The sequence below is a fragment of the Athene noctua genome, chromosome 3 (genome assembly GCF_965140245.1).
Source record: "Athene noctua chromosome 3, bAthNoc1.hap1.1, whole genome shotgun sequence".
NCBI lineage: Eukaryota > Metazoa > Chordata > Aves > Strigiformes > Strigidae > Athene > Athene noctua.
The window spans coordinates 78,295,162-78,316,984 of record NC_134039.1 but is presented as its reverse complement, the minus strand read 5'-3'; the positions used below and the strand labels follow the sequence as shown (position 1 = coordinate 78,316,984).

Below are 21,823 nucleotides of genomic sequence, written 5' to 3'. Positions count from 1 at the left end.
TGACATATTTTTATAAATCAAAACAAACAATCATCTGCTCAGTTACTCCCTCCCTATTACCTCATCTCCGCTGTCAGTTTGCAGAGGATTGAGAAGGAGGAACATCTGGTTTCACTGACCAAGCAGAAGTGGGTGTTGGTCAGTCCTTCATTAGACAGAATGTGTGACAAATTCTTGCCCCAAAAATATTTGCTCCGAGACAGTGTTCCTCTGCATGGATAAAAATCCGCCAGTTAGAATGCCATCCACTGAATGTTAGTGGGTTTTTCAACTCACTCTATTTATGGAATTAAATTTGCAATCCTAAATACTATTGAATTGCTTATTTATTGCAGTCCTCTGCATCTGCAGTTCATGTTAGTCGTTAAGGTGGGTGATGTTTAAACCAATATAAAGTGTTCATATACATGAAGTGATGCCAAGTAAGAAACACAGTATCATAGAATCTTTTAGCAGAGGGGTTCATTAGATCATCTAGCCTGAATGCCCACATCACAGGCTGTCAAATTGCATTAAAACATCCCAAAGCCCCAAATTTAGTTGGTTTAAAGCATTTCAGGTTTTGGAAGTTAAATATGCATACATTTCAAGAGAGATTAAAATGGTACCTAAGATCATAATAGGCAGGAAATTAATTAGGTGAAGATTACCCCTATGCTCACAGCATAAAACAAAGGTGCCGTGCTGCAGAAGGAAAAAAGAAAAAGCTGAAGATCCATTTCAGCCCTAACCTGAAGAAGTATTTCTTACTGAACCTATGGCTTCTCTATGTACTCCTTAGAAAATGAGAAGGTACTAGCCAAGCAACCCATGAAAAAGATTTTCTGCATTAGCTCAAATAGCAATCCAACCTCTGCAACTGGCCAATCTCTGAACCTTCCAGACAAAAACATCCTCTTGAGAAACAGAATGAAAAAGTTCCTTTCAAAACAATGCATATGGTTATGTGAGCAATTAAAATTCATGAGTTTGGTTATAATAATTAACCTAATGAACAGCTGTGTACATGAAGGTCAGTAAGGATAATGAAGAAAGGTCAATTCTGTTTTTCCCATGCTTTGCTAGGAAGGGATAATGGGTATTCCATAAATAGAAGCAAAGGCTAGAAGGAGCTTTCAGAACCTTTTATGTGGTCAGTGACACATACTGCATGGATAATTTTTCCCAGGTATTGAATTAAAACTTTTTCAGGAAAATATGTTTTGTCATTTCAAAGAATTCAGACAATGGTAACAGCACTATGTCTCTGGTGAGCTGTCCTAATATTGAATTACTTTCAATAGGTTAAAGTTATCTAACTTCAACTTCCTGTCATTTAACCTTGATATGCCTTTGATAGCCAAGCTGAAAAGTCCCCCACTATCTTTACCATATCTTTTCCACAAAGATCAAGCCCCCTCTTCACTTTTTTTGATAAGCTGAATAAACATAACTCCTTAAACCTCCTATCACAAGGATTCCTCAATCATATTTGTGTCCTTCCTGTGAACTCTCTGCAGTATTTTCACATGTTCTGGAAGTGCAGACACTAGAACCAGACATGCTATTTGACGGTGTGTATACAGACAAGGTCACTTCCTTACCTCTGTTTGAGATTCCTCTTTTCATAGACTCAAGTGCTGAATTCTTGGCACAGCATCACAATGAGAAAATTAGTTTTAGCGTTTTGCACTTGACCCAAAGTTCTTCTCTGGAGCACAAAGTTATTCCAGTTTACACACCTAGTTGAGGCACCCGATTATCAGTCTTATATGACAAGGTCAGTTAAGAGATTTCTAGAGATGCCTGTTGCTGTCAGCTGTAACAAGGCACCAAGGATGTCCGAGATCCTAAATGAGGCACCTCAGTCTAATACTTGAAAGTAGTCTGAACAAGGATCTGAACCTCCACCTTCTATGGTGTTCTATGTACTCCAGCTATAATCTGCGTTCCCTATTTCAGAATATAACACTTTGGAAATGTTTGTATTAAAATCTATTTTGTTAGCTTCTGACCTTTAACTCAGTGTTCAGAGAATTCCATAACCTGAATGCATCCAGACCTCTCATTAACCTTTTCTCTTCATTATTTATGCCTCCAGTCTTTTTCTAAACTTCACTAGGAAAAAAATCATATGATTGTTTAAATCACTGTTAAATTAAAAAATCATCTTTCTATCAAAAGCAAATTTAAGGAAACGTTCAGTAAAGGCAGATTCCTTGATGCAAACCTAATAACTATACATTGATATATGTCAGAAGTTTATATTTCTTAATAATTCTATAATGCACATTGTTTCACCAAGTAGCTATGTACTAAGTGAAATGCCCTAGAGAAAGCCAGGTATTCTGTATAAGCACAGTTGTTCTTACCGGTCATTCTTACACGTTGTAACAGAAAACAGTTTTGTTTGACAGTACTTTCCATCCATAAAATGAGGTGAATGACATTCATTCTGAATACAATCTAAATATGGCCATGCATGAAGTTTAAGTTCAATTTGGCATATTGGTAGAGGATGTGAATTGATCAGCCATATGAAATGAATTTTCCATCATATTAGGCTTGCCCTTTACAAGATTAAAGACAATTGGTCAGGGGAGCATAAATCAATACAGAGGAATAGTTATCTCAAAGAGAAATATTCCACTTGTGTGGTAATTTGATGGGGTTAGGTAAAATATTCCAGCTTCATCATAATGATTTTTAGATTCTGCCACCTTTATTTATGAGACAAAGTATTTTTCTAAGTGAGGGCACCTCGTGAAGTCTGTGGCATTGCTTGAGGACTGGAGTTACTGCTCAATAAGGTGTTAGTCATCATAACTAAAACCAGCAAAAACTGAACAATGACAGGGTTTAGTTAGTATTTTCACAGGTTTATGAAATGCGCCCTATATATTGTACAATTCTTCTATACATTATGACTCATAATTATTCTTACTTGACTGAGATCTATCCAGGAAAATTATTTCAGATAAAAATGTGAACTAAAAAGTATTACTTGCAGTTCATGTGTGTCATCAAGAGTCAGTGGATCTTCCAGAATGGCCTACCTTGGCATGCCCTGTTGAAGCTCTGCAAAAGGACTGTTGTCTATCTAAGGCTTCACACTATGCAGACGGACAGAACTTCCCCAGAGTATCTGATTTCCTTCTGAAATCCATTCTCAGTTGAATGTAGCTGCTGTCCTCCCCATGCCCAATGCATCTGTTGCTCCATCCATCACCAAAGTCTAGACTGTAAGCTCAAACCATAGAGCTGTCTCTGTCCTTTTTTTTCTTCTTCTTTTTTTTTTTTTTTTATAACCTTTGTCACAGTTGTTATGATAGCGATCATTAGATGAGAGGACTTTTATTTGGTATTTGCTCTGGTGTGACCCTCACAATCTCAGCACAAGTTTAGCCTGTCAAAAATCAAGGAAAAGGGAAATTCTTGGCTAGCAAGGCTCTGTGTGAAGGCTGTGCACTTCCTCTCAGAAATCCATTTACTTTTGTATAGCAAATTTGTACTATCTTTAGCTTCTCTTTCACCTGATCACAAGACTGTATCTCCACATACAGCTATTCAGGCATTTTTATTTTAGAGATCCTTTATGCAGTTCCTGGAATTTTGATATATACTATCTATCACACTAGTGCAATATAACCATAATTTATTTTTCTAATGGGCCTATTCTATGTCATAGGACCCTAATGAGTTTACGTGTCCAGTTTAAGGTCATGCAAAAGTATGTCTCCTAAAATTCTGACCAATTCAACCACTTCAGCTTAAACATTCTGAACTGATAAGGATAAATGCCTGTGATTTCTATATGCAGGGTAGTTGGTGGTGGTTTTTTTTTTTCCTTTTGCCAGAGTATTTCACACACTTTAAATCAGGGAAATATATTATTTCTGTTACTTTAAGCTAGATATTTTGACACAAGTCAGAAATTGCTAATCCTTTAGCAAACTCAGACAGCAGTCTGACATAGCTCCAGATTTTAAACATGTTTTCAGATTGGAGCCCAATATGTCTTAATCATTTAACTGTGGAATAAAATGCATAGACCTGAAAAATACATCTGAATTTTTAGGGAGGATTTAATGTCTGTAATATTTTATGCACTCTCATCCCATAGGACGATTGATCTTTTCAGTATGTCACTGGATAGTAAAGAGGATTGAAAACAGATCCTCAGAAGAAATACTACCTCCCAAATAATCTTAATTATGTCAAGTAGCAGAGACCTAAATATTTCAGCCAGTTCTTTGAGGACTCTATTCCTAATATTGTATCCCCATTTGACTTGGAAAATAAAGTTGAGTGAACATGGAAGGTGTAATTTTAAAAGTTAGTAATCCTCTGAAAACAAGCAGAGCAATATTTTGCCAGTGCTTGGATCCTTTTGAACGTTAGTTTTTGATTTTTTAAAAAAATGTATTACATCATGAAATGAAAAGATTTTCACTGTTGGAACATCCTTGTGTTACTCACTCATATATCTGCATCCCTGTGTTATGTTGACTTAAATAGGCCAGTAAGTTACAATAGGAACCTGTTAGAGTTATTATAAGGATTTGGAGCACAGGTTCATTTATATAAACTCCGTGATACTGATTCATCTTCTGTTGGTTTTAGATTTTTAATTTCTTTATTGAGTTAGTTGGATTTATATCAGTTAGGTACCTGTCTAATATTTGGGACTATAGTTATCAGATGCTACTAATACACATTTTTCTTAGCACCAAAATTTAGTCTGCTTAAATACAAAAGACTAGATGATATGGTGTTTTTTAGGCCTGACCTAGTATGTTATTTTCTGTTGTTATGCAAAGAGAAAATATTTTACTGCATATCTCTCTTACCACGTGCCTTCTTGATGAAGCAAGTGTACAGATTAAGACAGGTCGTGGAGTTTAGAGTTCATTTTGGAGACTTATATTTGAATTATATTTTCTGCTGATTTACAGATGTGCTCTGTGATTTTTCAGATTTTTTTTTTAATGGGGAAGTCAAGGTTCGTCCTTCCTAAAAGTCTCTGCATAATGTATTCATTGAGTCTTTGCATGTCAAAATAAAAATGTAAGGATAAGTGAATGTATAAAAAAGAGGAAAAGAAGTGCAAAAAATGTTTTGGGAATATGCAGAACAAAAGAATATTGGAAAAAAATGTCATGTGACTTTATGCTAAAAACATTATAGTGCAAAAGACAATGGAAATCAAGATGTGATTTATTCTGTGCATTGCATTTCACTTCCTATTGCGGTCACAAAATTTCTCTTGATTCACTCAGTATTCAATTTCTCACATGAGAAAAAGTATCTAGTTACACCAGTGAAATGCTCCACAAATCTCATATTTAATTCATTTGGAAATAAGTTCATTTGTTCCTCATGTTAGACTGAGCAAGTGTGCATGGGTACCTAAGGATGTGCAAAATGCTGGACTTTAAAGGTTCAATGTTAAGATTAATCCAGACTTAGAAACTATTTGAGTAAATGTGAAAGTACATACGGACAATAAATGTTTTCTTTGTTTATAAATAGCATACCTGCTATGTTAAATATTTTAAAATTTTATTTTCTGCAGAATAAAGTCTGTTACTGTCTTGGGGATTTAATAAATTACATTCATTTTCATGTCACTAAAGACCATCAATAATGCTGCAACTGTGTCCCACTGTGTACCTATCTTGGTGAAGTTTTTAAATCACAGGGGTTTTTGTTTTGTTGCTTTGGTTTTAAGATAGTATTAAGAAAAAATATGGAGTACACGGAACCAGTGAATCCAAGAGCAATATCCTCTCTTTTGAGACAAAAGTCTCAGAGTCATTCTCATAAAGAACAAGGGCAAAATTACAGTGGACTTCAATGGAAGTTCTCTGTGAGAGGTTGTAACCCTGCAAATGAAAATTAACCTCACAGCTTTTGTACAGAGGTTTGAGAAAAGCTTCTGAACACGCTGTCTTTGGAGTCAGGATGAGAACATGCCCTTGGCAGTTCTCTCCCTACCATACCCTCTCCATTTGCAGTTCTCCTCCTTTCTCTGGGCTTCAGTTTCCAACTCTGACGACCATTGTTGAAAGCCCACTTCACCAGGTCACTCCTTCAGCCAGCCCATTGGGATGTCCTCTCCCCGTGGAGTCAGTGTGTCCCAGTGGGTCCCATCACTTCCCAACAGCCTTCTTCCTCAAACAGGGCACTATGATCAAATAAGGTGAATCTTTGATGTTCACACTCCCTTTTTTGATCCTTTAGGAATTACTTGAACAGAAAAAAGGGTGCTTCATATGACACTATGTGGTGGTTTGACTCTGGCTAAATGCCAGGTACCCACCAAGTCGCTCTATCACTTCCCTGCCCTTTCCCCCTTTTTTCTCAACAGGGCAAAGAGGGAAAAGAAAATAAGATAGGGGAAAAAAAAAAAAAAAACAAACAAAAAACAACCAACCCAATAAAAACAAAAAGACCCCAACCTTTGTGGGTAAAACAAAAGCAGTTTTAATATAATCAAAGCAAAGCAAAGATCTGTGCATGGAAGCAAATAAAGAAACATATTTATTCTCTCCTTCCCATGAAGAGGCGATGTGGGGCCTTCTCAGGAGCAGGGCTCCAATACGCGGAGTGGTTGCCTCGGAGGACCAAGGGTGACCCCACCCCCTTTCTCCTTTCTCCCAGCTTTATGCTGAGCAGCTGTCACATGGTCTGGAATATCCCTTTGCTCAGTTGGGGTCAGCTGTCCTGGTTGTGTCCCCTCCTAAGATCTTGCCCACCCCGTCCCACTGCGGGGGAAGGTGTTGGAAAGAACCTTGGAGCTGTGTAAGCACCACTCAGCAGTAGCCACAACACCAGGGTGCTGTCAACACCCTGCCAGCTCCCAGCGTAAAACACAGCACCATGAGGGCTGCTATAGGAGAAAACCAGTTCCAGCTCAGCCAGACCCAGTACACAGCAGCACCACATGGCTTTATTAAGGTTTTTGAAACATATTTTTTGAAAAAACTAAGAATTAATTTTGTACATTGAGTGGCAGTAACAGTAGTATAGCCACTGTTAAAAACTATATTCACAAAAATCTGCAGTCTCTCCCCACAATAAATAGTATTTACTATCCTGCAATATAAGTAACATGGACTCCTTATGAAAAAAACCCCAAACAACAAAAGCCAAAAGAACCCAAAACCCCAACGCCCCCCCAAACAAACAAAAAAAGGTACCAACCACAAAAATAGTACAGGTCTCCTGGAGAGCAGACCTTGGCAATACTGTTGGAGCATATGGATATAGAGTTAAGTACATAATTAGAGGTTCTGAAATGGTTTACATTTCCTTTTAAAAAAATGCCAGTATGATATATTTTACTTGTTTGTTACTTGGCAAACAATAAAAATATAAAGTGAAAAAAATATCCTCTTACAGAAAATCAAATTATTTTTTGTTACAAAAATAAAATCACAGGAAAACCCAACCAAAGCCTCTACATTTTTAAGTCCCCAGTTTAGTAAAAGATACAGCCACTGTATTAACATTGAGAATAGGCTTAGGTACTTTGCTGAATAGGAATGGAAGTGAGCATATGTTTTAAATTAATACATGCATAAATGCTGTCTTGAACCAGAGCAAAGCAGCACTTGGCATTAGAGAAAGCAATTTTCTGCAGCAAAATTTAAATGCAGTCTTTAGATTTTAATGGCTCTGATTGACCTTTTCTTTCATTATTATTTATAGTCTACATTATTCTTCATTGTCTAAAATTATCAATTCATATCAAGTTAATGGTAAAATGTTTGATGCCCTTGAAAATATCTTCTATTTCTTCCTAAACAACATTATTATTTTAAGAATAGTTGAAAGTGTATTACGTTTCCTGAATGATAGGCATCATAAATCAAACCCATTTCGTTTCTCAAACTACACGTAGAAGTTTGTAATTCCACTCCCAACCCTCCATATTTGTTTTTGTATAATTTTTACCTTAACCCCTAAGAAGGGTCCATAAAATAGATTGCAATGTTGACTTGCTGTGTAGGATAATCTGTGAGGAAACTGTCAGTTTTCTTCTGACACTTCTCAAGGGATTCCAATGTCACAAACAGCAAGGATGGTTAGAATTATGGTATTAGCCTTCAAAGCTGATTATTAATGTGTAATACTTATTTAATTTAAATCCCATGGAAGCTGACACATCCAACACCTGATCTTCAGTTACTTGCCCCAGTGATGGGAATAATTTATTGCAACCATGGAATATTTGGTATGCTGTCCTAAAAGGTGAAGGTGGGAAATGTCTCTTGGAGGAGTCATTACTTACATTTTCAGTGACTTTTCAGACAGTTACATGCATCTGCAAGCATTTATGAGATACACATCCTGCTTTATATCAAAACCGGGTGAGATCCACTTAAAAACTTCTCCAAGGTGCACTGAAATCCAAATTTTTGTCTATCTTCAGTATTAGCATTAGATAATATATTTATAGTACAATCCTTATTCAGAAATGTCATCTGTTAAAATGTAGACAACAAAAGGATAGTATGCATACTGCTTAACATTTTAATTCCATGGTCATATAATTAGGTGTTTTAAACACATTCATGTCCTGTATGTTAAAAGAGATGGGTTTATCTTTACCATTGTTTTTATTCTGATTCTCAGGAGAATGGCTAACTACATTAGTAGGTATTTCACTGTGATTCTATAATTTGGTGTACAGTGACACAAAATCATTTCACATTATCTGGAAGACTCCTATACCAGCCAAGTCTCCGTGGTCTGAATAACAGTGACATTTTATTGTGGAAAGACCTGAATATGAAGTGAAGTTTTATGATGTGCTGGTGGGATTATGTCTTGTCCTACATAACAAAAAATTTAAATTTCCTTATTTGGGATGAAACATGAGCCATACACGATAAACCATGAAATATGGATAATGCACCTTCAAGTATTGTGTCAAAATAATTTTGTTTCCACACCTGATCATGTTATCTCAGTTTTTTTTCTGTAATGAGGTTTAAATTTGGGGGTTTTTTCCTTTCATAGACAAGTCTATTTTTTTTTTTTTACTGGGAGGAAAAGTGAACAGAAAGCTTTAAGACTAGAAAATTGTATTAAATTTTAACACTCAATTTATGTCTCCATTTGCTTCTACATCTTTCTCTCTAAAAATCTGGGTTTTTTTTCTTTATTGAACTGATTCATTGACAAATAGTTCATTTGAGCTCCCAGAAGATAAAACTATTTAATGAGTAGATTTATTTTTAAAACCTGATTAGAGAATAAATAGAAGTCAAATTGTTTTTAGAAATACTTCCTTTACATCATCATTTATGACAATTATGACTCTTTAGTTCTTTTGTGAAGTTTCAGAAGATTTTTCTTTCCTTTCCTCAGTTCACCTTACTCTTTTTCTTCTACTGTTGACCCAAAATGTTATGGTACTTACTTTTGAAAAATAACTCACATGTGATGTTTGAAAAGTATGGAATGGGGCTGAGATTTCCACACACAGAGAAATATTTCTTCATTGTTTGACATTTACTTAACAGCAGACAGGGAACAGTTACTACTGATGTGCAATTGAAGCTGATACAGCAGAAAATAATATTCCTGCACCACCAGTCTCTACCCAGGATGATTATTTTCTGTTGCATTAGCTTTATATCAGGCACTAACAGGCCAGGGTTAGGCCAACACAGGAGCTTCTGGAGAGGTGAGATTCTGAATGCCTTGTTATCTTGTGAGTTTTAGGACTGTTACTTAAATTTTGTATGGTTTTTGTTTGCTATTTTTAATTTGGGGTGGCTTTTTCACTTCAAGTAGATGTTAAACAGATGTCTTATTTTTTCAAAACATCATTCTGAGTTACATCCAATTTTATAGAAGCTCTATGACTAATGGGAATCTTACTTTTTGATCAGAAATTGCAGCAAAATGGCATCTATTTAGACAGATGGGAATGGAAGATAAGTACATCAGCTTGGCGGATTTGAGGATTAAGAAGTAAATAGTGTTTTGAAAGGGAGGGACTTGTGACAAATTCAAGATTAACTGTTTAGAATGAAATGCATAGAAATATTCAATTATTCATCAAGTGGGAACTAATAGCTGTACAAGTCTTCCACTTTCCTTGTATCTTTTTTTCTTTCTGTTCTTTCAAAAAATTATTTTTATTATTATTATTATCTTACCGGTTTCCATCCCATGCAATGATCAGTATATGTTCTGCTTCTTCGCTCCTTTTTATGTCTTTTACAGGAGAGCATAACTGTCACGAGTTGAGCTACTTGAAAAAGAACATTAGTTTTGCTTTGGGGGCAATTGCACTTGCTTGGGAAGAGAGAGGTTGTAGGGTGGGATGGGTGGACATAGGTGAGTGATCTGAAGGAGAGTGGGAATACAGCAGCGCAGAGAGCAGACAGATAATCAGGTTTCTGTATGTCTCAAACACAAAACTTTCTAGAGACTGAGCTGCATATGCTACAGCCCCCCCCCCCCCGCAATTTACATGAATGTAACCAACAGCAGAGAAAAAGAACCTCCCATAATGACATACCGAGTAAAATGTCTGTGTATGGTTAAATAAGGACTACCAGGACACTATTTTGACCAGTCTAGATAGATCAAGCTTTCTTCTATGTGAATACTGAGTTACTCTATTAAATACTTAAAAAATCAACTTTAATAAAACCTGATTTTTATGGTTTAAAAGGCTCTTGGACCTCTTTGAGAATGTTTGCTGTAAGGAAGAGATCCAGGCAGATTCTCCTCCAAGTACTGGGGAGTCTAGGGTCCTGCCACATGTAATTCCATGCCTCACAAAACATTTGCCTTAGTATATTTCAGTGTGAACCTGAGATTAGTTTTCTGAGCAGATAGCTTGCATTTATCCCACATGATGATACAGTCTGCATTTCAGTAGACATTTGAGTAAACCTGTGACACAGAACTGGAACTGCTAGACTATCAAAATGTTTACTAGTCACACACTTTATGGCTGGGTGGCATATTTTTTATGAAGCTTTCACAGCTTTCTATTTGCCTTTATATTATCCCCCATCCCCATGTTTTGTGGTATACTTTCTTGTTAATATATAAACTAAAAAAATATTGTGCACTCACTTGATATTTTCATCAGATATTAATGAGCTCTTCTGAGAAGCCTGGGACAAAATAGCATTAATGGAAAATGAAAATTTAAATTGTAAATTATTTCTCAGCCTTTAAAGCCTTATACAGACAAATGAAACTGAGTTGCCAATATTTTTATACTGATATTCTGTTAAATCCACTGCAGAAATCACATCTGCTCTGAAAACCATAACTGCAGATTCATTCCTAAACATACTTTTATGAAGAAGATATATAAACATGTCAAAGCTACCAAAAGAAGATAACACAGCATGATATATTTAACAACTACTGGCAAAAAATGTTTAAAGAGGGAAAACACATTCCATGGCTAGATATCTCTTTAATGTTCAGATAATTTGAAGAAAAGATAGAGGAATCTTCACTCCCCACTCCCACAGAAATGAAAGAAGTGCAATATTATTGAATATTTTACTGGTATTTTTTGGGCAGTGCATACACTAAGGTGATTTATAGAAACTGAGAGAATTTTTACTACTACATCAGTGAGTAACCATAATTGTGTTTGCTCCCTAAAGAATTAATTCCATTACAAAGGTATAACAAAGTTAAAGCTCATCTCTAAGGACTTGTTTTCTTTGCCTGTAGGGTTTACGCTGGTTTCTGTGATTTTTTTTTTTAAAGGATCATCTGTTTCAACTGGAATCGCACAAATTTGAGAGAGGACGAGGCAGGTGCCCTTTTGACCCCAGTTCTTCCTTCACCTCCATCTTAATTGGTAATGATCTTTATGTCACAAGCTTCACGGTCCTGTCAATCTGTCATTCTGAGTCTCTTCAGCACACTGAAGTGTTGTCAGTCTTCCGTTGCAACCTTCCACATGTCAGACTTAACCCTCATGGTGCTGCCCACATTAATATTACATCCTAGGCAGCATTAACTCCAGCAACGGGGTCTCACTGAAGTGAGTAGATGTTATATGACACGTGCCATCCTGAAGCAGTAACTAATTGTTGTGTAATTTTCAAAACAATAATTTCCTGCATTCCTTCAGAGAAAAGCAATGTCTAGCTTAGTCTTTTACACCACTGAGATAAATACACATAATTTACAATTTTTCATCTACTGAGATGTAATCTGAGTAACAAGCATCTTGTAAAAGTGTGAATTTAAATGTGTTTATATCAAGCATTTATTGTTTATATAAATTATAGCTTTTGAGATGAAAATAGATTTTTTTCAATGCTGCCTTCTAACAAAACTATCCAAAACTGGTGATTTTCTGTTAGGAGAGTTGATCTTATACTCGACAGTTATAAAAATATAATTCAGTCTAAGTCCTGCAGTGTCAGAAAGCTGTGCTGAGGTAGTGCTCCTCTGTGCCTTGTTGGTAAGTATATCACTGTAGGGCTGGGACCTTTGAAGTTGTAGTATAGCGAACCATATTTTTTTTCCTCTATAATGTTTTCCTGAAAACATTTCGTGAGATCAAGCGAGCACAGTCTTGGCAATATTATAGTACATTGACTAAAAATAGATTGGAACAGCAGGTAAAGGGTGAAAGCTAGATGCGCTTAGGGAGTAACACAATGATTTTCCTTTTTTTAGAAAACATTTTTAGAAAACTAGGCATTCAAAAGGAGTAGTCATTAAGTGAAAGAGCTAAAAAATAGAGGCTGAAGATCAAATAATTTCTCAACTTTTCAGGGATAAAATGTTAGAGGATTTTAGGGCCCTTTGGTATTTACATTTGACTTCATATCTTAAAATCAGACAGCTAAAGTCTCTGTTTATTAACTACTATGATGTAGCTCACCCATGGTGGTGAGGAAGTATTGATCATGAGTGACAGATGTATTTTTACATGCTAGGTTTACCTAAATCTTTCAAATTGAAGCAATTCATCAAAATATTTTTCATTCCTATTAAAAAAAAATTACAGCTCAAATTCTTAAGAGTTAGTGGGTTAAGAAGTCATGAAGGAATCAGAAAAAAATGCTGTATTTTGACCGACCTTCCAAAATCCATGAAGCACAGATTGTTACGCTTTTCTTTCACCCTTATTTCTAAATTGTTTCTACAGTTTCTAACAGATTCCAGTCTTAGCTCAGCCTGGGAACAAAGACTCATCCCATGGAATTTGCTGTAGGCCTGAAAACTCATAGTCTAATCTTGAAGTCCTTCTCAACCTCAGACAGAACTAAGTAAATAAATTAACCTGATCATGTTCCTACTGTGAGATCAATGTGAATTTTATTTGCTTAAATGGAAGCCAGATTGTCCCACTAAGCACTTCAAGACTAATGGTTAGTCCTTGCATTTCTTGCCTTGGATCATGGGAGGTCCTATGAATCCTCACAGTTCTATCTGAAAGAGAAACTCATTAAATAAGCCCTTCCCTAATAAGTGTTGATCAGAGTCTTAGAGATCCACTGACAAAGACTTATAAAGTCAATCTCAAAAAGCCAATAATTCTGTAATATTGCAAGATTAACAGGAGAAAAGAATACATTTTAATCATATACAACAGCAAAAAACAGACAAACTTTCAGCCCTTCATCAAAACTAATATGAGCTGAGAAAGGTATTTAGAGGCTGTTTTTCTAGGCCTCCACTGGGAATTCTTTGATTTCAAGTGATCATAGAATAATATTTTAGAAGTGTAATAGAATTATTAAAAGAGTTTATTATTTTATTTATGCTTTTGTGTTTTTTTGGTTTTGGTTGTTTTTTTTTTTTGTTTTTTTTTTTTTAAATAATATTTGCATTCAATATTTCCAATACTTAGGAAAAATATTCTAAAGTGGTTTGTAATTCCATGTATTCTACTGTATTCTACTAACTTCTACTAATCAGAGACACACAGCTGGCAATATACAGAATTAGTGCTGCTCCTTAGACTCCAAAGTGAATATCCTTTATCTCTCTAGGTCTGCATTTGAAAAGGATAGAAGACATAGATGCAAACATAGTGAATAGCAAAAAATCTTTTAATTGATCTTTGAAAGTGAGACTGAGACTTCTAATGAAAGTTCCCTGTGAAGGAAGGCATGCTCCTTAATTCAGCTGAGCCATGATTCCAGCTCATGGTGGCCATGACCCTATGACAGGAGATGACAACTTGGCAACCACACCATGCACCCTCCAGGACTGGTCTTACAGTCTTTGCTCCAATGCTTGGAGGCTTCCTTCTTCGTGTACTCCAGTTTTCTTAGAAAGTGAAATACGCTCCTGGTATGGGGTCAGCGTGCCCTTGGGGGCTGCACCCCAGAGTTGCCTCCACTCTCCCGGTGCAGGTTCAGCCAGTGCGTGTGTCCCTGAAAAGGTTTTATGCAAACCTGTTAACAGAGGCTTTCACATCTCAGCATCCCCTTCTTCCACCTCTGCAATTCACGTTAACCCAGCACCTACACCATCATGGCTACTAACAGTGAGGATTAGACTAACAAGGAAACTTCACATGCCTCTGATAAAAGTTTAAAATCTTTTAAAATCTTCATCTTAAAATATCATTTGCACCATCACTAATTAGAACCAGATCTAGCTAGATTAATTTAGGATGAAAGAGAATCTTCTGTTCTGTATTTCTTCATGTATTTCAACACATCAGTTAAAATACCCACTTCAAGAAAACAATAGTTCGTGACTTGGCTTTAAAACTAAGTATCCATGCTGTTGTAAGTTTTATTACAGGTTATCTGACCCAGTGCTAAAGTAGTTTGTGATGAATTCCTCAATTTATGAATAATTAACTTTTAGAAATTTATTGTCATCTTCAGGAAACAGAATAGATGTTGGATGGCAAACAGGCTGAATAAAATATATATGTTTAGAGAAACTGCATATAAAACTTCTGGACTTCTATTTCTAATGAACTCTCCCATCTGCTTTCAATAGCCAAAAGTATTTTTGATATCAGATCATGCACACTGATTAACTTAGACCACACTAATTCTTGAAAGCTGAGAAATCAGTTTGTGTCTATGTTTTGTTACCTGCAATATATCACGAGCAAGTGGTGAAAAACCTAAACTGCATTTGAATATGTTTTTCTATCCAGGGAATCCATTCCGATAATATTTTCTGGGTTTACAGTTTTAAAATGGTTTCATGTATTTGTGTCTTTTCTTTTACTCTAGACAATGAACAAAAATAAATACATTGTCTCTCAAAACAGAAGACAGAATACTTGAGTAACAGAAAATACAAATGCAGAGAGGAAGTTTACCAGCTAAGCAATAGCTTATTTCTTTTGTAATTTGGTTTTTTCCTACTGTGGAAAGTATCACTTGTTAAAACTGTGCATTGGTATTCTGATTTTAGTTGTCATGTAAGTAATAACTGGTGGACAGTGAAAAAAATGCATGAAAGGTGCTGTTTATGTTCTACCCATTATGTTCTACTCCTTTATTCATAACACAGCTAGTCCAGTTTGCAGAAAGTGATATAATAGGGATTTTATAGAAAGGGACTACTGATTTATAATAGCTTATGTTTGCATTACCTTCCAATTTGAAGCAGGCACTCAAAACATGCCAATAACAAATGAAGGAAACCCACTTCTAAGGTGGAAGCAGCCCAATTATAGAAATTCCTTGTATATATGAGGTTTTTAAAATTAAATCACATGCTTCAATCTGTTTTACTTTAAGGGTCGTCATCTAGGAATTCTTGTTTTAGAAGAAAACGTTTGTGGGTTTTTTGTTGATATCTTGCTCTGAGGAAAGGACAAAAAATAAAGCTATCATTTAAATGGTCACAACTGAACTTTGATGCATTTTTCTGCCTGAAAAGAATGCTAACTAAAAACCATGCATGTATCACGAGTTAAAACTGTTTTATGAGGTCCATGGGATTTTAATATTATTTTTTTTTTTTAAATAAGGAAAGAAGATAATTTCTCTTCTTGTTTTAGAAGAATTACCCAGACTGGGATAAAACTTCAATTTTAGCAAGTAATTTGTCAAATACATATTAAGCTGAGGTTAGACTGTAAATGGGGAGGAGTGGTGAAGGTCTGTGAAACTGCTCAGTTGATTTTCGGTGGAAGATACTGATTTATCAGTGTGATATGAAACAGTACAAAACCCTGCAACCAAGACAGGAGAAAGTTGATATGTAGTAGTAGCTATAGAATAGAAAAGAGTAGAAATCTTGCCAGGACTTTTCAAATCTCAACCTCAGGTTGTCTCTAAATCTAGAATTAAGTCAGCATCTGTAAAAAGATGTTTTGAGCAGCGTTCAAAATTTGTAACGTGGATTTAAAGGATGTGCAAAAGGCTATTGAAGAGGAAAAGAGAAGATTCTTCTAATGTCAAAAGTGCAAAAGATCTCAGAATTATGTTGAGTGTTCTAGTGTTGAGATCTATTTATCATCAGTCCTGTCTCAGCGCTTTCCTTAGGCGAGGTGACCTGTTTGCTCATTTGTCTTATGCTTAGAGTAGTAACACTTCAGGGTAAAAATCAGATTTAATTCTATCTGTACAATATTTTTAATGGAACAATACCCATGCAAGACTGGAACTTCCATTTTCTCCCCCCCTAGGATCTCACAGATAAAATCAGTGATAACTTCCTCAGTATATGGTAGATTGCCATACCAGCAGGTTAGTTACCTATGCTAACATTTTATACCTATGTCAAACAAAAGGAAAAGGCTTCACGTCCAAAATTCTGAACATCTGGACTTATGAATGTCAATCCTGATCACTAGCAATATGTGAAGAGTCATTTATCCCACATGGATGCATTTTCTAAGATTCACTACAGTTGTTGATAAAAGTGTCACATTTTGTATTACATCACCATTATAAAAAAAAAACAAAACAAAAACAAAAACCAACAAAAAAAAACCACACAAAAAACCCCACAACACAACAAAACAAAACCAAAAACAAAAACCAAAAAACCACACCAAACACCAAAACAACAAAAAAGCAGCCAATCTGAGATATTTTTCCAATGGAATTCTTGAAGGGGGATTTATGACTAACGTAACTGATTAATTAGGGTTATGAAGACTGTTTGGAACATTATTCAGGCACTGGCAAATTCTGTTGTTAGCTCTGTGTTGTTTAAAAAATAAAGCTCTCTATTCATTTTGGGTAACCTTAATTTCTACTGATGCTATAATTTACAATTATTTTTCATTTCACTTGACAATACTTTACACTAAATCCTGATCATGTATTCTAGAAGGCAATATCCATTCTGATACAGTGAAGCCTAAGACAAAATTATGCTCATGTCCAAATCAGCAAAGGTTTCTGAATCAGTCCGAGCTGTCAAATTATAAGAATCATTATTCAGAATCATAATTCAGTTTTATGGTACCATTCAATTCATAGATATCTGTTAAGAGAAACAAAATTCACACTTTGAGGGAGACCAACAAGCAAAATTCTTGCTTCTGCTATAATCCTTTATAAATGCCAGCACATGTTATTTGAATGGATGAGTCACGTTTATTTTGATTAGGGGGTAGGCAGCTGTGTCACTGAAACCTCCACTCAGAGAAGCCATGAACTGGAAATAATTTATTTCCATCTTCTTGTGCAGTTTAATTCCTGTCATTTTCTAACGTAAGGATGCCACCTAGTGACAATAACTCTTCTTAAATTGCACCTAAAAATTTTTTAAACTAAATCCACAAAGTTATGAAATATATTATTTTTAATGCTTGGTCAGTTAAGAAGAATTACACCCATGCATAAATAAGGTAGAATTATTGCTGGTATTTCATTAAAGTAAAATATGCCCAACATCACAATTTTAGATGGGTCAGATGATAGAGATAGGCTGGATTTTTGAACATAAGTATGATCCAGTTGTACCCAACTGCATAGAGATTTTCAACAATTACTCTAAATCAGTGTATAATTTCTAATATTTTCCTGTGCTTGCTTAATTTGTGAATGCCATCTAAATTATTTCAAACCAAATTTCTGTTCCCATGAATTTTTCGTGAATTATGCATCACCAGTTGTGCAGGATGGATGAGATCTCAGGTTGTGCCCCTACTCTAGTGAATATTTTAAGGATATAAAAACAAGTTATTGCTGGACCGGAGAAAAATAGGCTCTTTTCTCTGTCCACTGAACACCTAAACGCCTCAGCCAGCAAGTTATACCTAAACTGTAGTTATTTCAGGTAAAGTAGAACAGCTCCAGTAGGCTGACTGGAAAACCCCCTTAGCTTAATAAAAAAATTCTAAGGTAGCAGGTACTGCTTCTTATCTCTCCAGCTGGGAAGATAACTGCCTTCAGCCCTCCAGTATTTTCAGTACAAATTTCACTAAAGAATCTTTTCCAACCATGTTTTGCACAGAGCCAAATCTGATAACTATGCTTAGGAGACACTCTCCTGTTTGAGGTTTAATCTGTGGATTCGAGGATGGTTTAGGTTTGAGCTGTATCCATGCTGTGTAGCCCAAATCAGTGGTTTGGTGTGCTATCACTATTCTTTTTCTTAGCACTGCATCCTCTGAATCCTGATGCTGCATTTTCATCCCATTTTCTGGCTCCTGTTATTTCTGGCTCCTCATAAACCCAACATGTCCCTTCCAGTTATGGGACCAAGCAGTTTGTTGCTTCTCATTAGCAAGACCAGGGCATATCTGGAAGCACTCAGACGCAAACCATTGGTCTGAGACTGCGCTGGTGAAAATTTAGGTGCGAAAAAAGGGTAGGTGTTTCTAGGGCCAGGCATTAACTGAATGACATTGAGATCGTGGAACTTAGGAACCTTACGTGGCAGATGTTATTGTGGCAGATGTCATTAGATGTTAATTTAATGGCTTCATGTTTTGTGTGTGAATCTACCATGAAGTCATTAATGAATGAACGAAATTTAAAATTCTTGTCCTCATGCTGTTCCAACTGCAAATCTTGCAGTGCTGGTAGGAAAAATCTCCATATACTCTTTAGGCTATATTTATTTTACTGACTTGCCTTCTTACCTAATTTTGAGCAAAAATTAATAAGCGGTGTTTAAAATGCAGTTCCTGTCATTTGAAATGAAATTAATTAGTAAGTAGAGCATTACCAAATCGTTTTATTTTGTTTTTGTTTTTTGATGCATGGTCTGCAGGTGGTGAACTTTTTACTGGTCTCTACAGTGACTACTGGGGAAGAGATGCTGCTCTATTTCGCACCATGAATCGCATGGCCCATCTCCGAACTGAACCTGATAGTGAGCGCCTCTTGAAAGGTATGGGAAGGAGAAGAAGGAAGAACCAGAGGTGTTTTGGATGACTAGACATTTTCTGGTTAACAAGGAAATAAAAAGCTATTGTTGATGCATGTGTATATCCATTTGGAGATGAATTTGTTTAAACTATCTTTTCCTATGAAATTTTTCATGAACCTCCTGCCAGGATGAACAAATTGAGAACTTTACTTAGGTTATATATTGGATTTAACAAGTGGAACTTTTAAATCCTTCACTTTTCATTTTTAAAATCTCTTAATTTATACTCTGAATATTCTATATTATTTAATTATATACCAGATATAATTAAAATAATATTTAAAAAAATCTACAATTAATTAATGAAAGTTAACTAGAACACAGTACTCTTTTTCTAGATGAGATCATTTAGTCTTTATGTTGCAGTAAAATAACTCAATCTTTGTCAAATTCTGTAGTAAAGAGATGTCATGTAGTAACTCAAAATAATAAACATAAAATAATCATACGGTTAAATGAAATGAAAAATTAAAGCATGTAATTTTAAAGAAGAAAATTAAAATATTCCACAAGAAAAATATTGAGAAAAATCATATGCTGGGAAATTTAAAAATTGTTTCATAGTCTTCAATTTGAAATGTAACTGAATTTCAAAGTGTTGAAATTTCTGTGAAAGGGAGAGTCAGAATCTTGATTTGTTTTGCCTCAGAAGTATTGCAGTATTGCATCATAACAGTGACATAATTACTGCTAATGTTTGGCAAGAAGAGTCAATAATTGCTTTTGATGGTGATTCATATGGTGAGCATTGTCTTTTCAGTGAAAGGACATAGAAGTTTTTTGTCTCAAATTTCAAGGCAGTTTTCTCCCAAATCAGAGGATAGAAAATAGTTTTCCTGCATACTTCCTCCTACACAAATCTAACATCTGATTTCAATTAAATACATTTTAAAAAAAATGTTTAGAACATTATTACATCTGCTTTAAGCCCAATACTTAGAGTCTTGCTGAACTGAGAGTTTAGACTAGCTATATGTATGGGTAGCAACAATTAGGTGGATGTACACAACATGTAAGTGAAGTTTTTCTTCTCTCTGGAAGGTTACATTATTTTAAATATAGATTCTCTAAATTATGGCCTCAAGCTTTTCATTTGCTTTTTATTTTGTCTATACTTGAAATTTAAATTTGCAGAAAATTGATTATTTTTAAATGTATATTTAAAACACTTTAGAAAATTACCAAGTGCTGTATCAGTGGCTTAAAATGCAATGATTGCTTTCATGGAAAACAGAGTGTTAGAAAATACTTACATTACCCACTGCTTCTTTAGAAATCATACTAGTTGCATGAAAGACATTTTCATTTAAAGAACTTGTAAAAAAATTGCTACGATTCAGTGAGATGAAATCATTCACAGATCTGCTTGGTGTGGCGTCAAAAGGTATACAGGCATGGACTGAACTTAGGTTTCAACTTCACAGTAAAATGTCAAAACAGGAAGAATTTAGAAGATCTACATTTCATGACAAATATACACAATGCATCTTCTATCTATGAAGATATATGTTCATGTAGCATATAGTAGCTGAACTACCAGGTCTTGTTCTTGATCTAAAAGGCTGCTTGTCCGAAGTTGACATTCCTACACCTGGTTTGTATGAGATCAGAGACTGTTATGTGAATATCAGTGCCAGGTTTTCGCCTAATCCAAATTAAAATATGTAAACCCCAGAGAACAGGACTAGAAAAAGGTCTTTTTCTTGCACACATACAAAAGAATATTGATTTCTGAATTGGAGCTATAAAAATAGCTTGACATTAATGTATTCCACATGTTATATAGATACCCACCCACAAAAATATTTTTTTCATATTTCTATCATCCTATTCCCCTGAGGTAGCTCTCTGACTGACAGATCCCTGATTCTTTAATTTTATTTTTTTCTTTGTTACCAGCTGATTTTAAGATTGAAAAAATAAGAGAATGTTTTAATAAGTTTGAACTCAATTCACTTTTGTTTTCTTTTAAAGAACCAAAATTCGTTGGCTCATACATGATTCCTGACAATGAAGACCACGATGATAATAAAGTCTATTTCTTCTTTACTGAAAAAGCATTAGAGGCCGAAACAAGCACTCATGCCATATATACGAGAGTTGGACGCGTATGTGCGGTAAGATCCTTTTCTGATTCCCCAGATAAATGAAAAAAAAGCATTCTCCATTCTTCGGTCCTTCTCCCCCAGGCAAATATGCCATCTGTTAATGTATGTGAGAGTAAGTTATAGGTCTGAACGAAAACCCTACATCTAAATAGCCTCAAGCATTAGAAAATTCAAAAACAATCCGAAATCTGGACTTGAAGCCAAATTTTGCTGAGAGGAGGGCAAAGTTCAGAATTTTTGTTATTCAACTCCATCTCTCTTTGTGCTGATATGTCGTAACAGTAACATCAGTTGCCCACAGGACTCTTTACCATCCATATTCTCAATTCAGATCAAGGCTCCACCACCCTTATTATTTGCTGTAGGTCCAGGTCCTCTTGAAGCTCTCATCGCTGACATAAACTGATATGCCC

At 35.4% G+C, this 21,823-nt stretch overlaps 1 protein-coding gene across 2 annotated transcripts in view; it reads left to right on the top strand.

Moving 5' to 3' along the window:
• Nucleotides 1–21,823, top strand: part of SEMA3E (semaphorin 3E) — a 186,678-nt gene that overhangs the window by 134,806 nt on the left and 30,049 nt on the right. For both annotated transcript variants that reach the window (XM_074901616.1, XM_074901615.1), the window contains exons 5-7: nucleotides 11,740–11,833; nucleotides 19,144–19,263; nucleotides 21,277–21,419. In XM_074901616.1, the coding sequence (XP_074757717.1) occupies nucleotides 11,740–11,833; nucleotides 19,144–19,263; nucleotides 21,277–21,419 (357 nt within the window). The remainder of the gene's footprint in view (nucleotides 1–11,739; nucleotides 11,834–19,143; nucleotides 19,264–21,276; nucleotides 21,420–21,823) is intronic.